This window comes from Procambarus clarkii, chromosome 39 (genome assembly GCF_040958095.1).
Source record: "Procambarus clarkii isolate CNS0578487 chromosome 39, FALCON_Pclarkii_2.0, whole genome shotgun sequence".
In the NCBI taxonomy this organism is placed as follows: Eukaryota; Metazoa; Arthropoda; class Malacostraca; order Decapoda; family Cambaridae; genus Procambarus; species Procambarus clarkii.
In genome coordinates, this window is record NC_091188.1 from 17,657,258 (window position 1) to 17,673,823 (window position 16,566).

At 44.5% G+C, this 16,566-nt stretch overlaps 2 protein-coding genes and 1 non-coding gene across 3 annotated transcripts in view; 2 read left to right on the forward strand and 1 right to left on the reverse strand.

The window, feature by feature from the left end:
• The window catches only part of LOC138372576 (trichohyalin-like), a 6,860-nt gene extending 6,463 nt beyond the window's left edge, over nt 1-397 (forward strand). The window contains exon 3 of the mRNA XM_069338057.1: nt 167-397. Coding sequence (XP_069194158.1) covers nt 167-397 — 231 coding nt within the window. The remainder of the gene's footprint in view (nt 1-166) is intronic.
• Nucleotides 1-16,566, forward strand: part of LOC138372578 (uncharacterized) — a 323,726-nt gene that overhangs the window by 245,287 nt on the left and 61,873 nt on the right. The gene's annotated exons all lie outside the window — the stretch shown is intronic.
• LOC123760564 (5S ribosomal RNA) lies at nt 11,144-11,262 on the reverse strand. The gene has a single exon (XR_006773161.2). It is a non-coding gene; the product is annotated as a 5S ribosomal RNA (ribosomal RNA).

Genomic DNA, 16,566 nt, shown 5'->3' on the forward strand with positions numbered 1-16,566 from the left:
CATTGCCGTGTGGGAATTGAAAACAATAATCTTCTTGGAGTTATAAAAGGCACTTTTTATCCTCATAAAAAAAGCATTCATCGATATGTTTGTCGTCAGATTAAATGAATTACAAAATATGATATCTGCGCATCTGAACGAGAAACACAAGTAAACTCTACATCAGAAAGAAATGTCTTCAATGTCAGATGGTCTCTGGTTAAGGACCAGCATGGATCTTCCCCTGGGCACTCTTTTTCCACATATTAACCAGGAAGATGAAACTTGCACCTGGGAATTAGGAAAATGTCTGACAACTGGTAAACATCTTTGCTGCTTAGAAGCAGGGCCCCCTGATCCAGAGCACCAGCCTCAACAGCTTGATCCAGAGCACCAGCCTCAACAGCATGATCCATGAGCACCAGCCTCAACAGCTTGATCCATGAGCACCAGCCTCAACACTTGATCCATGAGCACCAGCCTCAACAGCTTGATCCATGAGCACCAGCCTCAACAGCTTGATCCATGAGCACCAGCCTCAACAGCTTGATCCATGAGCACCAGCCTCAACAGCTTGATCCATGAGCACCAGCCTCAACACTTGATCCATGAGCACCAGCCTCAACAGCTTGATCCATGAGCACCAGCCTCAACACATTGATCCATGAGCACCAGCCTCAACACATGATCCATGAGCACCAGCCTCAACAGCTTGATCCATGAGCACCAGCCTCAACAGCTTGATCCATGAGCACCAGCCTCAACAGCTTGATCCATGAGCACCAGCCTCAACACTTGATCCATGAGCACCAGCCTCAACAGCTTGATCCATGAGCACCAGCCTCAACAGCTTGATCCATGAGCACCAGCCTCAACAGCTTGATCCATGAGCACCAGCCTCAACACTTGATCCATGAGCACCAGCCTCAACACTTGATCCATGAGCACCAGCCTCAACAGCTTGATCCAGAGCACCAGCCTCAACAGCTTGATCCAGAGCACCAGCCTCAACAGCTTGATCCATGAGCACCAGCCTCAACAGCTTGATCCATGAGCACCAGCCTCAACAGCTTGATCCATGAGCACCAGCCTCAACAGCTTGATCCAGAGCACCAGCCTCAACAGCTTGATCCATGAGCACCAGCCTCAACAGCTTGATCCATGAGCACCAGCCTCAACAGCTTGATCCATGAGCACCAGCCTCAACAGCTTGATCCAGAGCACCAGCCTCAACAGCTTGATCCAGAGCACCAGCCTCAACAGCTTGATCCAGAGCACCAGCCTCAACAGCTTGATCCATGAGCACCAGCCTCAACACTTGATCCAGAGCACCAGCCTCAACAGCTTGATCCAGAGCACCAGCCTCAACAGCTTGATCCAGAGCACCAGCCTCAACAGCTTGATCCATGAGCACCAGCCTCAACACTTGATCCAGAGCACCAGCCTCAACAGCTTGATCCAGAGCACCAGCCTCAACAGCTTGATCCATGAGCACCAGCCTCAACAGCTTGATCCATGAGCACCAGCCTCAACACTCAGACCTGCTTGCTGCGCCTCTCACACGCCTCTACCAGCTCTGCCAAGCTATAGAAGAGAGTAGATTTAGTTCCAGTATACAAAAGAAAGAGCAGTTCAGTGATCCACAACTACAGACTTGTATGACTTCTTTTATTTACTTCAAACACTAATTTCATGGCTAACGAAAACGTTTTTTTACCATCATCGGTTACTATGTAATAAACAATGAGGTTTAAGATATGTTCGTTCCTCAGCAGATCTTTCGCTAAATATCTTCAGATATATAGACATCGTTCACTGATCTCGATCTCTAGATCAGTTAACAATTACTGGATGAGTCTAGGATTAGCTGTGCTGATGACCTGGTCCTTACAGGTGCCTCTGGTCATGTATGCGAGTGACCTCGTAGCGGGGCTGCATGCCCCGCCATATCAGCCCGTCTGATATGGGCTGCCATATCAGACCCCAATTTACAGCTAAAAACCAACTACTTTTAGTACCGAAGTTTAGGAGTCCGTTAGTGGAAAAGAATATGAAAGACAATTGGTGCCACCATACGGCAGGGTAGTTTGCTTGACCCATAGTTGTTGAATGTCCATATCAATGACCTACTACACCTGATAACTGTGATTTAATCTTTAAAAACAGAAATAATGCAACACTGCCTACTTCAACGATCATTAATCGCTACTTGCAGCAATGTCTATTAAACGATGACTGGTCATATTTTCTCCTGAGAAGAGAAAGGGGATGATTAAAAAGACTGGATGGTATTGCATGTGTAACGTAAACAAATAAGTTGCAACAGCTTTGTATTCAGCGATGTAGTTAAAAATTTTCTGAATGACGTTTAACTCTTAAATGACCTAGAAGAGACTCGTGCTTAACCTTGTGAGCAATGCAGCCACCAATCACACAGGCCTAGTGATCATTTCATATATTTTTGAGAGTTAGGGTCGCAGATGCTATATGGGAAGCACAGGCGCGCTCCAATGTTGAGTATGTACCGCTCTCCTGGTAAGCCTCACTCTCCCTCACTCTACCACATCATTTATGAGGTTTGTGTACAAGGGACGAGAAGACTTGTGTCTAGTCTTTATCCGTTTAGCTTGGGCTTCTCAACATCAGAACCCTGAACATCGGAGACAAGCGAACAAACTTATAATATTTGGAACGCCAGTGTTTTAATGGATAAACTGCTGGTCCAATTTTGTTGACAAAAATAAGTTGCCGTTCACCTAGCGGTAAATAGGTACCTGTCCGTAGACAGCTGCTCCGGATTGCTTCCTGGGAATATCTGTGTGCACGCACCTACCCGCCAAACACATACCGAAACTACGACGTTGATACAACGTTCGAACAAGTTTTAACACCTCCTAACCAGTTATAACAACCGATATAGCAAGTTGTAACAACGTTCTAATACGTCATAAATACGTTAAGCCAAGATGTAACAACTTTATTACAAGTTGTAACAAGCGGAAAATAGAGACAGTTTCGGTTTGTGTTTCCAGGGCAGTAGTCACCTAGTTGTGCTAGCGGCGGGGTAGAGCTTTGGCTCTGGTCCCGCTACTCATCCGTCAATCAACAGGTGAACAGGTTCCTGAACCTATTGGGCTGTATCATATCTACTCTTGAAAATGTGTATGGAGTCTTTGTATGTGTATGGCTTTGCGCTCTGGTGAGGCCTCTCCAGACCGACAACCAGAGCGCAACTCCATAGTCTCCTGAGACTGATGGATGCCTACTACTTCTTTCATCATATCACTTCCTAGTGTGAGTAGTGTGTGTGTGTGTGTGTGTGTGTGTGTGTGTGTGTGTGTATGTGTATGTGTGTGTGTGTGTGTGTGTGTGTGTGTGTATGTGTGTGTGTGTGTGTGTGTGTGTGTGTGTGTGTGTGTGTGTGTGTGTGTGTTTGTGTGTGTGTGTGTGTGTGTGTGTGTGTGTACTCACCTAGTTGTACTCACCTAGTTGTGTTTGCGGGGGTTGAGCTCTGGCTCTTTGGTCCCGCCTCTCAACCGTCAATCAACAGGTGTACAGATTCATGAGCCTATCGGGCTCTGTCATATCTACACTTGAAACTGTGTATGGAGTCAGCCTCCACCACATCACTTCCTAATGCATTCCATTTGTCAACCACTCTGACACTAAAAAAGTTCTTTCTAATATCTCTGTGGCTCATTTGGGCACTCAGTTTCCACCTGTGTCCCCTTGTGCGTGTTCCCCTTGTGTTAAATAGACTGTCTTTATCTACCCTATCAATCCCCTTCAGAATCTTGAATGTGGTGATCATGTCCCCCCTAACTCTTCTGTCTTCCAGCGAAGTGAGGTTTAATTCCCGTAGTCTCTCCTCGTAGCTCATACCTCTCAGCTCGGGTACTAGTCTGGTGGCAAACCTTTAAACCTTTTCCAGTTTAGTCTTATCCTTGACTAGATATGGACTCCATGCTGTGTGTGTGTGTGTGTGTGTGTGTGTGTGTGTGTGTTTGTGTGTGTGTGTGTGTACTCACCTAATTGTGCTTGCGGGGGTTGAGCTCTAGCTCTTTGGTCCCGCCTCTCAACCGTCAATCAACAGGTGTACAGGTTCCTGAGCCTATTGGGCTCTATCATATATACACTTGAAACTGTGTATGGAGTCAGCCTCCACCACATCACCTCCTAATGCATTCCATTTGTCAACCACTCTGACACTAAAAAATCCTTTCTAATATCTCTGTGGGCTCATTTGGGTACTCAGTTTCCACCTGTGTCCCCTAGTCGTGTGTCCCTTGTGTTTAATAACCCGTCTTTATCTACCCTGTCGATTCCCTTGAGAATCTTGAATGTGGTGATCATGTCCCCCCTAATTCTTCTGTCTTCCAACGAAGTGAGGTTTAATTCCCGTAGTCTCTCCTCGTAGCTCATACCTCTCAGCTCGGGTACTAGTCTGTTGGCAAACCTTTGAACATTTTCCAGTTTAGTCTTAAGCTTGACTAGATATGGACTCCATGCTGGAGCCGCATACTCCAGGATTGGTCTGACATATGTGGTATATAATGTTCTGAAAAATTCCTTACACAAGTTTCTAAAGGCCGTTCTTATGTTAGCCAACCTGGCATATGCCGCTGATGTTATCCTCTTGATATGAGCTTCAGGGGACAGGTCTGGCGTGATATCAACCCCCAGGTCTTTCTCTCTCTCTGACTCCTGAAGTATTTCATCTCCCAAATGATATCTTGCATCTGGTCTCCTGCTTCCTACCCCTATCTTCAATACATTACATTTGCATGGGTTAAACTCTAACAACCATTTGTTCGACCATTCCTGCAGCTTGTCCAGGTCTTGTTGAAGCCTCAAGCTGTCCTCATCTGTCCTAATCATTCTCATAATTTTTGCGTCGTTAGCTAACATTGAGAGGAATGAGTCTATACCTTCTGGGAGATCATTTACGTATTTCAGAAACAGGATAGGTCCGAGTACAGAGCCCTGTGGGACTCCACTGGTGACTTCACGCCAATCTGAGGTCTCACTCCTCACTGTAACTCTCTGCTTCCTATTGTGTGTGTGTGTGCGTGTGTTATATAGACCTATATGTAGTAGACATATTAAATGAAAAAAATAGATTAGAAAGGCGTCGTCTAGAATAGAATAGGTTAGAATGGCGTCGCCTAAGAGCTAATAGCTAAATTCTGCAGGCACAAATAGTAAACACGCACCCACACACACTCACACACATAGCTTGGACAAGTGGTTATAAGAGTTTAATCTGAGCAAATGTAATGTAATGAAAATAGGTGTAGGAAGCAGGAGACCAGACACAAGGTATCACTTGGAAGAAGAAATCTTCAAGAGTCAAAGAGAAAGAAACATCTGGGGGTTGATATCATCCCAGACCTATCCCCTGAAGCTCATATTAACAGGATAATATCAGCGGCATATAACCGATTGACCAACATAAGAACGGCCTTTAGAAACTTGTGTAAGGAACCATTCAGAACTTTGTATACCACACATGTCCGACCAATCCTGGAGTATGAGGCTCCAACATAGAGACCATATCTAGTCAATCATAAGACTAAGCTGGAAAATGTTCAAAGGTTTACCACCAAAGCACCGTCCCCCAGGGTACAGTGCTTGCTCCAGAACTTTTTCTCATCTTCATATCGGACATAGACAAAAACACAACCTATAGCACTGTATCATCCTTGGCAGATGACACTAGGATCTTCATGAGAGTAGGCAACATAGAGGACACGGCGAACCTCCAATCAGATGTAGATCAGGTCTTTCTATGGGCAACAGAAAATAATATGGTGTTTAACGAAGATAAGTTCCAGCTCATGCGCAACGGAAAAAATTTAAATATATAAACGGAAACCAATTACAAAACTCAGGCAAATAATAACATAGAACGAAAAGGCAATGTAAAGGATCTGGGTATACTCATGTCGGAAGACCTTACATATAAAGAACACAATAAAGTAGGCATCACAACTGCAAGAAAAATGACAGGTTGGATAACAAGAACTTTTCACACTAGAGTTGCTATACCGATGATGATACTTTTCAAAACGCTTGTGTTCTCCAGAGTGGAGTACTGCTGCTCAATGACAGCCCCTTTCAAAGCTGGAGAAATTGCGGACCTGGAGAGCGTGCAGAGATCCTTTACTGCTAGAATCCACTCAGTAAAACATCTAAACTACTGGGACCGACTAAAGAGCCTAAATCTGTATTCCCTTGAGCGCAGGCGGGAGAGGTACATAATAATCTATACGTGGAAAATAATTGAGGGGCTGGTCCCAAACCTGCACACAGAAATAACATCACATGAGACCAGAAAGCATGGCTGGATGTGCAGAATACCCCCGTTGAAAAGACGAGGTGCAACAGGTACTCTGAGAGAGAACTCTATCAACATCAGAGGCCCGAGACTGCCCGAGAACACGCTTCCACTACACAAAAGGGGCATAACTGGCAGACCCCTCACAGTGTTCAAGAGAGAACTTGACAAACACCTCCAAAGGATACCTGATCAACCAGGCTGTGACTCATACGTCAGGCTGCGAGCTGCCGCGTCCAACTGCCTGGTTGATCAGTCCAGCAACCAGGAAGCCTGGTCGACGACCGGGCCGCGGTGACGCTAAGCCCCGGAAGCCCCTCAAGGTAACCTCAAGGTAACCAAGGTAGACTAGTACCCGAACTGAGGAGTATGAGCTACGAGGAGAGACTACGGGAATAAAACCTCACGTCACTGGGAAACAGAAGAGTTAGGGGGACATGATCACCACATACAAGATTCTCGGAGGAATTGATAGGGTAGATAAAGAAAGGCTATTTAACACAAGGAGCACACGCACTAAGGTACACAGGTGGAAATTGAGGGCCCAAATGAACCATTGGGACGTTAGAAAGGATTTTTTCAAAGTCAGAGTAGTAGACAAATGGAATGCATTAAGAAGTGATTAAGAAGTGACACTCGCCTGGCGTTCCGCGAGCGCTATGTCATGGGTTCGTATCCTGGCCGGGGAGGATTTACTGGGCGCAATTCCTTAACTGTAGCCTCTGTTTAACGCAACAGTAAAATGTGTACTTGGATGAAAAAACGATTCTTCGCGGCAGGGGATCGTATTCCAGGGACCATAGGATTAAGGACTTGCCCGAAACGCTACGCGTACTAGTGGCTGTACAAGAATGTAACAACTCTTGTATATATCTCAAAAAAAAAAAAAAAAAAAAAAAAAAAAATGTGGTGGAGGCTGACTCCATACATAGTTCCAAGTGTAGATATGATAGAGTCCAGAAGGCTCAGGAACCTGTACATCAGTTGATTGATGGTTGAGAGGCGGGACCAAAGAGCCAGAGCTCAACCCCTGTAAGCCTAACTAGGTAAGTACACATTCACAGTGTGTCTAATAAAGCAGAGGAAATAAAAGAAAGGCTTAGTGAAGGAGATCCTGACATAATTGCAATGGTGGAAACTAAAATAAATGATATGATCTCGGATTCAATCTTCCCAGAGGCATACCAATTGAAAAGGAAAGAAATGACACAGAGACAGGGAGGGGAAGTGGCACTCCTCATAAAGCAGAAATAGAAATTTGAGGAACTAGAGTATCTGGGGACTAATGGGAACAAAACCTCCATACTTGGGATTCTGACTGGTGATGGGAAGAGGATTGTGATCTTGATAATCTACAATCCCTCACCAAACAGTAGATGACCCAGGCAGGAATATGATGATAACAACAAGACATGTATAGATGAACAGCAGAGGGCAGCAACAACAACTTACAGAATGAAAGCAAAACTGCTGGTCATGGGGAACTTTAATCATGGAGAGATCGATTGGGAATCAAGAAATCACCATGACCAATAAACGTGGGGAGAAAAATTAATGGAAGATATAGACAGGAATTTCCTAACACAACATGAGAAGGATGACACAAGGGAAAGAAGAGGGGATACACCAAGCCTATTAGACCCGATTTTCACCCAGAATGAGGAATGCATTACGAATAATGAACGTGAAATACCACTAGGAACCAGTGACCATTGTGTCCTGGTCTTTAACTACATGATCGAGCTTAAAACTGTGACCACGGGACAAGAGGTCTGGGAAAGTAGAGTAGACTACATGAAAGGGAATTACTGGAGGATAAGAGAATATCTGGAAGAAGTGCAGTGGGAAATAAGAACTAAGAGGAAAAACTGTGCAAGATATGATGGATCTAGTCAAGTGAAAATGCAAGGAGGCCGAAGACAGTTTTATACCAACAGTAAAATAAAAAGGTTGGAGGGAAAATATAAACCCATGGTTCAATACATAGTGTCAGCAAGCAAAAATGAGAAGCAGGAGGGAGTGGAGAAAATACTGTGGATAAAGGAGAGAGGATAATAGGATTAGATTCAACAGAGCTAGGAATGAATACATTAATAAAAGGAGAGTATCGGCATGGAATTATGAAAACTATCTTGCAATAAAAGTGAAAAATAAACCAAAATTACTACATAGTCATATAAGAACAAAAATATTGGTGAACACCCAAGGTTCAAGACTAAGGAAAACGAAAGGGGCATATACAGAAAACGACGCGGAAATCCTGCGAGGTACTGAACGCCTGTTTCCATGGAGACATTTAGTACGAACCAAACCTGAAGCAGCTCCTATTGTTAGAATAGGGAGATGACCCAAGACGAGAGACTAGCTGTGACATGACACAGTAGTGCGGCTATACTGAGCAGGTGGAGCCTGGCACGCACTTCACATTAACAACAACAAAAATGCCGCATTTGACCTTTGCAGTGTGAAAAATGTACAGGAGTGAAGGAAAAGTCAAGTAAAAAAATTATGACTATTTACTCTAATATAAAAATGAACAAATAATATATGAAAAATATACAACACCCCTCATGTGACATACTTGGCTACCACACATGAGAAATAGTAATCAGACAAATACATAAGGGTGACACCGAACGTATTTAAATAAAACACTTCAAACCTGCACACAAAGAAGCGGGAGACAAGCGCTGTGCGGAGACTCTTGTGTTAATTCCCTGAGCACCTGATGAGAGAGACTGCGGAGGTGACCGAAGTCATGGGTTATACATCTGATGGTGATGTCACACCCTTAGTCACTGAAGCTTGGAACGATGAGCCGGCGGAGTAACAGGCGGTTACCTAGACGTAACAAGGACCCGGCAGGTCTTGCAGCCGCCACCTGCCTGGGGCTCTCGGGCTGGGTGGAGGTGTTCTGGTGCTGGGGTCCAGACAACTGTCTGGCAGGAATCACATACCGGTCGTAATACGCTGTATTCACAGTGATGAATAACGAAGGTAAAAAGGAAGATGAAGTTTCCTGTGCTGTGCTGGGGAATTATGTGACACTAATGGATATAGAAGTGACAGCAGAGGCTCTAATACAACGGCTAACAACACTGGATGTAACTAAAGCAGTTGGATCAGACAATGTATCACCGAGATAACTAAAACTACTAGATAACTACTAAGATAACTAGGTATGCAGTCTCCGTGGTGTTGTGGTAAGACACTCGCCTGGCGTTCCGCGAGCGCTATGTCATGGGTTCGTATCCTGGCCGGGGAGGATTTACTGGGCGTAATTCCTTAACTGTAGCCTCTGTTTAACGCAACAGTAAAATGTGTACTTGGATGAAAAAACGATTCTTTGCGGCAGGGGATCGTATTCCAGGGACCATAGGATTAAGGACTTGCCCGAAACGTTACGCGTACTAGTGGCTGTACAAGAATGTAACAACTCTTGTATATATCTCAAAAAACAAAAAAAAAAAAAACAAGATGTCATGCAGGCCCTCAGTGTGCCTCTAGCAAGAATCTATAATTAGTCACTAGTGAAGGGAGAGTTGCCAAGTTGCTGGAAGAGGGAAAATGTGGCACCAATTTTCAAAAAAGGAGATAGGGAAGAGGCACTTAACTACAGATCAGTATCACTGACAAGCATCCCCTGTAAAGTGCTAGAAAGAATGATCAGGTTAACACTGGTTACACACCTAGAGAACATTAGGTATGTAAACAAACACCAACATGGGTTCGAGAAGGGATAAAGTAACTAGAATAAGGCAGGTCAGGGAAGGATGGGCAGAATTCGTATTTCTGGTCTGACAAAAAGTATTTGACACGGTACCACACATGAGACTGCTCTTCAAACTTCAGAGGCAGGCGGGAGTAAGCGGAAAAGCCCTTCCATGCGTAAATAATTACTTAACAGGCAGGAGCCAGAGAGAAACAATCAGGGGCGAAAAGTCAGACTGGCGAACCTTAAGGAGTGGAGTACCTCAAGGATCGGGGCTGGATGTGTTCTATTTCTAATATTCGTGAACGACATGTCTACAGGAGTCGAGTCCTATATGTCGATGTTAGCGGATAACGCGAAATTAATGAGACGAGTTGTGACAGATGAGGATTGTAGGATACTCCAAAGAGGACTTGAACAAGCTGCAGAGATGGTCAGAGAAATGGCAAATAGAGTTCAACCCGAAGCAAGTGTAAAGTTATGGGTATGGGACTAGGTGACAGGAGACCAAAGACTCAGTATACAATGAAGGGAAACTATCTTCCAGTGACGATTCGAGAAAGGGACCTGAGAGAGTACGTAACACCAAATCTAACTCCTTAGGGACATATGAATTGGATAACGACAGCAGCGTACTGTATGCTAGTTAAAGTTAAAACGTCATTCAGAAAACTAAATAAGAAGGCATCCAGGGCTCTTTACACTGCCTACGTGAGACCAGTCATTAGAGAATGCAGCCCATCATAGAAGCCCCTACCTAAAAGAACACATAAGGAAACTGGAAATGGTTAAAGAATTTGGGACGAGGCTAGTCCAGGGGGTTGCATGGGATGGAATATGAAGAGCGACTTGAGGTAATCTTGAGGTTATCTTGAGAGGATTTCGGGGCTTTAATGTCCCCGCGGCCCGGTCCTCGACCAGGCCTCCACCCCCAGGAAGCAGCCCGTGACAGCTGACTAACACCCAGGTACCTATTTTACTGCTAGATAACAGGGGCATAGGGTGAAGGAAACTCTGCTCATTGTTTCTCGCCGGCGCCTGGGATCGAACCCAGGACCACAAGATCACAAGTCCAGTGTGCTGTCCGCTCGGCCGACCGGCTCCTCAAACATTATTGCCAACAGCATTTGGTGTTCCCAGGCGGTCACCCATCCAAGTACTAACAAAACCCAACGTTGCTTAACTTCGCTGATCGGACGAGAAGCGGTGTTCCCAACGTGGTATGGCCGTTGACTGAAGGAACTTAACCTGACGATGCTAGAAAAAAGGCGGGAGCGGGGAATTATAATAGCAGTATACAAAATACTTAGGGAGAGTGAGAGAATGGAAAAAGACGATGGAAACTCAGATGAGTCAAAGAGATGTTAGAAAGTTTTCTTTTAGCGTGAGAGTAGTGGGGAAATGGAATGAACTAAAGGATCACAATGTGGTCCAAGCAAAAACCATTCGTAGCTTTAAAACTAGGCATGACAGAGAAAAAGGGCAGGAGTCATTGCTTTAAATAACCGAATGGAGGGATCCACTCACCGGGAATAGCTGGGACACACACACACACGCACGCACACACACACACACACACACACACACACACACACACACACACACACACACACACACACACACACACACACACACACTCACACACACACACACACACACACACACACACACACACACACACACACACACATGAATGTCACTATTCGTAACAACCCATCAACATGGGTATGGGAGGGTAAATCTTGCCTTACTGGCTTAATAGACTTCTACGATCAGGTGACAAAGATTAAGCAAGAAAGAGAAGGATGAGCGGACTGCATTTTTTTGGACTATAGGAAAACCTTTGACACAGTAACCCTTAAAAAGCTGATGCATAAGCTGGAGAAACAGGCAGGAGTAACTGGTAGGGCGCTCCAGTGGATAAGGGAGTACCTAAGCAATAGGTAGCAGAGTGTTACAGTGAGGGGCCGAGACCTCAGATTGGAGTGAAGTCACCAGTGGAGTACCGCAGGGCTCTGTACCGGGTCGCGTCTTGTTTCTGATATAAGTAAATGATCTCCATGAGGGTACAGACTAGTTTATCTCAATGTTTGCAGACGATGTCAAAATTATGAGAAGGATTAAGACAGAGGAGGACTGCTTAAGGCTACAATAAGACCGACACAAACGGAAAGAATGGTCGAACAAATGGTTGTTAGAGTTTAACCAAGGCAAATGAAATGTAATGAAGATAGGGGTAGGGAGCAGGAGACCAGATACTAGGTATCATTTGCGAGATGAAATTCTTCAAAAGTCAGAGAGAGAAAAATACTTGGAGGTTAATATCACGCCAGACCTCTTCCTTGCAGCCCATATCAAGAGGATAACATCAGCGGCATATGCCAGGTGGGCCAACATAAGAACGGCATTTATAAACTTGTGTAAGGAATCATAAAGAACTTTGTATACCACATATGTCAGACCAATCCTAGAGTATGCGGCTCCAGCATGGAGTCCATATCTAGTCAAGCATAAGACTAAACTAGAAAAGGTTCAAAGGTTTGCCATTAGACTATTACCCGAGCTGAGAGGTATGAGCTACGAGGAAAGACTACGGTAATTAATCCTCACGTCGCTGGAAGATAGAAACGTTAGGGGAGGACATGATCACCATACACAAGATTCTCCAAGGAATTCATAGTGTAGATTAAAACAGGCTATTTAACACAAGGGGCACACACTAGAAGACACAGGTGGAAACTGAGTACCCAAATCAACCACAGCGATATTAGAAAATACTATTTTAGTGTCAGAGTGGTTGACAAATGTAATGCATTTGGAAGTGAAGTGGTGGAAGCAAACTCCATACACAGTTTCAAGTGTAAATATGATAGAGAGCCTAAAAGGCATTGGAACCTGTACACGAGTGTATTGACAGCTGAGAGGCTGGACCAAAGAGCCAAAGCTCAACCCCCCCGAAAGCACATATAGGTGAGTACACACACGAACACACACACACACACACACACACACACACACACACACACACACACACACACACACACACACACACACACACACACACACACATACACACACACGCGTGCCTCTGGCAATGATCTTTAATGAGTCACTTATGTCAGGAGAATTGCCCAGTTGCTGGAAGAAGGCAAATGTCGTGCCGATCTTCAAGAAAGGTGATAGGGATGAGGCACTTAACTATAGACCTGTATCACTGACAAGCATCCCCTGTAAAATACTGGAAAGAATAATTAGGCTACGACTGGTTGCACACCTGGAGAACATTAGGTTTGTGAACAAACATCAACATGGGTTCTGGACAGGGAAATCGTGCCTAACAAACCTTCTGGAATTCTATGATAAAATAACGAGGATAAGACAGGACAGAGATGGTTGGGCAGACTGCATATTTCTGGACTGCCAAAAAGCCTTTGATACAGTACCGCACATGAGACTGCTGTTCAAGCTCGAGAGGCAGGCGGGGGTGGGGGGAAAGGTCCTAGCATGGATAAGGAACTACCTAACAGGAAGGAGCCAAAGAGTTACGGTAAGGGGCGAGAAGTCGGACTGGCGAACAGTAACAAGTGGAGTACCACAAGGATCGGTGCTGGGACCAATTCTATTTCTTGAATATGTTAACGACATGTTTACAGGCGTAGAGTCCTACATGTCGATGTTTGCGGATGATGCAAAGTTGATGAGAAGAGTTGTGACAGATGAGGATTGCAGGATCCTCCAAGAGGACCTGAACAGATTGCAGAGATGGTCAGAGAAATGGCTACTAGAATTCAACACGAGCAAATGTAAAGTTATGGAAATGGGACTAGGAGATAGGAGACCAAAGAGACAGTACACAATGAAGGGGAACAGCCTACCTGTAACGACGCGTGAAAGAGACCTGGGGGTAGGACGTAACACCTAATCTATCTCCTGAGGCACATATTGATAGGATAACGACAGCAGCGTACTCTACACTGGCAAAAGTTAGAACATCATTCAGAAACCTAAGTAAGGAGGCATTTAGGGCGCTTTACACTGCCTACGTGAGGCCAGTCTTAGAGTATGCCGCCTCATCATGGAGTCCCCATCTGAAGAAGCATATAATGAAACTGGAAAAGGTTCAGAGGTTTGCAACGAGACTCGTCCCAGAGCTACGAGGGATGGAGTATGAGGAGCGCCTGAGGGAACTGTGCCTTACGACACTAGAAAGAAGAAGGGAGAGGGGGGACATGATAGGAACGTATAAGATACTCAGAGGGATTGACAGAGTGGACATAGACGAAATGTTCACACGGAATAGTAACAGAACGAGGGGACATGGATGGAAGCTTGAAACTCAGATGAGTCACAGAGATGTTAGGAAGTTTTCTTTTAGCGTGAGAGTAGTGGGGAAATGGAATGCACTTCAGGAACAGGTTGTGGAAGCAAATACTATTCATAATTTTAAAACCAGGTATGATAGGGAAATGGGACAGGAGTCATTGCTGTAAACAACCGATGCTCGAAAGGCGGGATCCAAGAGTCAATGCTCGATCCTGCAGACACAACTAGGTGAGTACAACTAGGTGAGTACACACACACACACACACACACACACACACACACACACACACACACACACACACACACACACACACACACAGGATAGACAGGAGGCACTGAACTACAGGACAGTGTTCCTAACTTGCATACCATGCAAGCTGATGGAGAAGATTGTGTGAAAAGAGCCAGTGGAACATCTGGAGCGAAAGGACTTTGTAACACAGCATCAACATGGATTCAGGGATGGCAAGTCCTGCCTCACAGAATTAATTGAATTCTACGACCAGGTAACAAAAATCAAGCAAGAAATAGAGGGGTGGGCAGATGGGCAGACTGTATATTATTGGATTGCTAGAAAGCCTTTGACACAGTACCACACAAGAGGCTAGTGCAAGAGCTGGAGATGCAGGCAGGAGTGAAAGGGAAGGTACTCCATTGGATAAGGGAGTACCTAAGCAACTGAAGGTAGCGAATCACTGTGAGGATTGAGGTCTCAGATTGGCGAGGCGTTACCAGTCGAGTCTCGCAGGGTTCAGTCCCTGGACCAATACCGTTTCTGATGTATGTAAATGATCTCCCAGAAGGTATAGAATCGTTCCTCTTCATTGTTTTCTTATGATGCAAAAATTACGTGGAGGGTTCAGACAGAGGTAGATAGTATTAGGATACAAGATGACCTAAACACACTGAATGAATGATCCAACAAATGGTTACTAAAGTTAATCCCAAGAAAATGTAAGGTAATGAGACTAGGTGGTGCAAACAGGAGGCCAAACACGGGATACCAAATAGGAGATTAAGTACTTCATGAAACGGACAGAGAGAACGATCTAGGAGTTGACATCACACCAAACCTTTCTCCTGAATCCCACAGAAAAAAAAATACTAACTTCGGTTGCGTATGCGAGGCAGGCTAACGTCAGAATTACCTTTAGGGACTTGTGTAAGGACTCATTCAGAATCTTGTATACCACATTCGTAAGACCAATCCAGGAGTTGCGGCCCCAGCATGGAACCCGTACCTTGTCAAGCACAAGATGAAGCCAGAAAAAGTTTCGAGATATGCCACTAGAGAGTCCAGAACTAAGAGGCATGAGTTACGAGGAGAGGCGGAGTGAAATGCACCAGCCACAGGGCCGTTAGAATAAAAAAATTAGTGTTAAAGTAGTTAGCAGATGTAATGCATTTTCAAATTGTAGATAGAGATGTAGATAGAGCCAAGTAGGCTCAGGAATATGTACATCAGTTGATTGACAGTTGAGAGACGGGACCAAAGAACAGGAGCTCAACCCCCCGCAAGCACAACTAGGTGAGTACAACTAGGTGCTCACACAACTCGATCCTGCAGGCACAAACGGTAAATACACACACACCCAAGCACACACAAAAAATACACAGCCAAATACACACACACAAAAGACAAACTTCATCATATCATTGTTTTGGGAATGGAAAAGTATTAACACGAGGTATTACTGCAGTATATTACTGGATTACCTGAATAAACTGAATGCCTCGTCCATAAAGTAAGAGGTAATTTTTTTTTAATCCAAGCCACTGCAAAGTAGTGAATCTGTTTATTGGGTACAAAAGGCCAGATATTGGACACAAAAGGCCAAAAATTGGATACAAAAGACCGATATTGGGCATCATATGGGAGTAAAAATCTTCCTGAAATAAGACAAAGAGACCTGAGGATTGACAGAACCAGCTGTTTCCCAGGAAACAGGTTATATCAAACAGGTTATATCAAAAAAGGTTATATCAAACGGGTCTCAGCATTCTGTTACGAAAAATGAACCCAATTTGGTTCTCTGGTTAAGGGTCTGAGCAGTTCTAAGACAGTACATTACTATGATTGATGCCATGTAAAATTATGGTCAAAGATACACATCGATACGGTAAGTGGGTCATTGATCATGATTAATGATCGTGATAGTTGTTGTGATAGTGATTAATGAGTCAATGAGACTGATGCCAGCGCCTCAAAAACTTA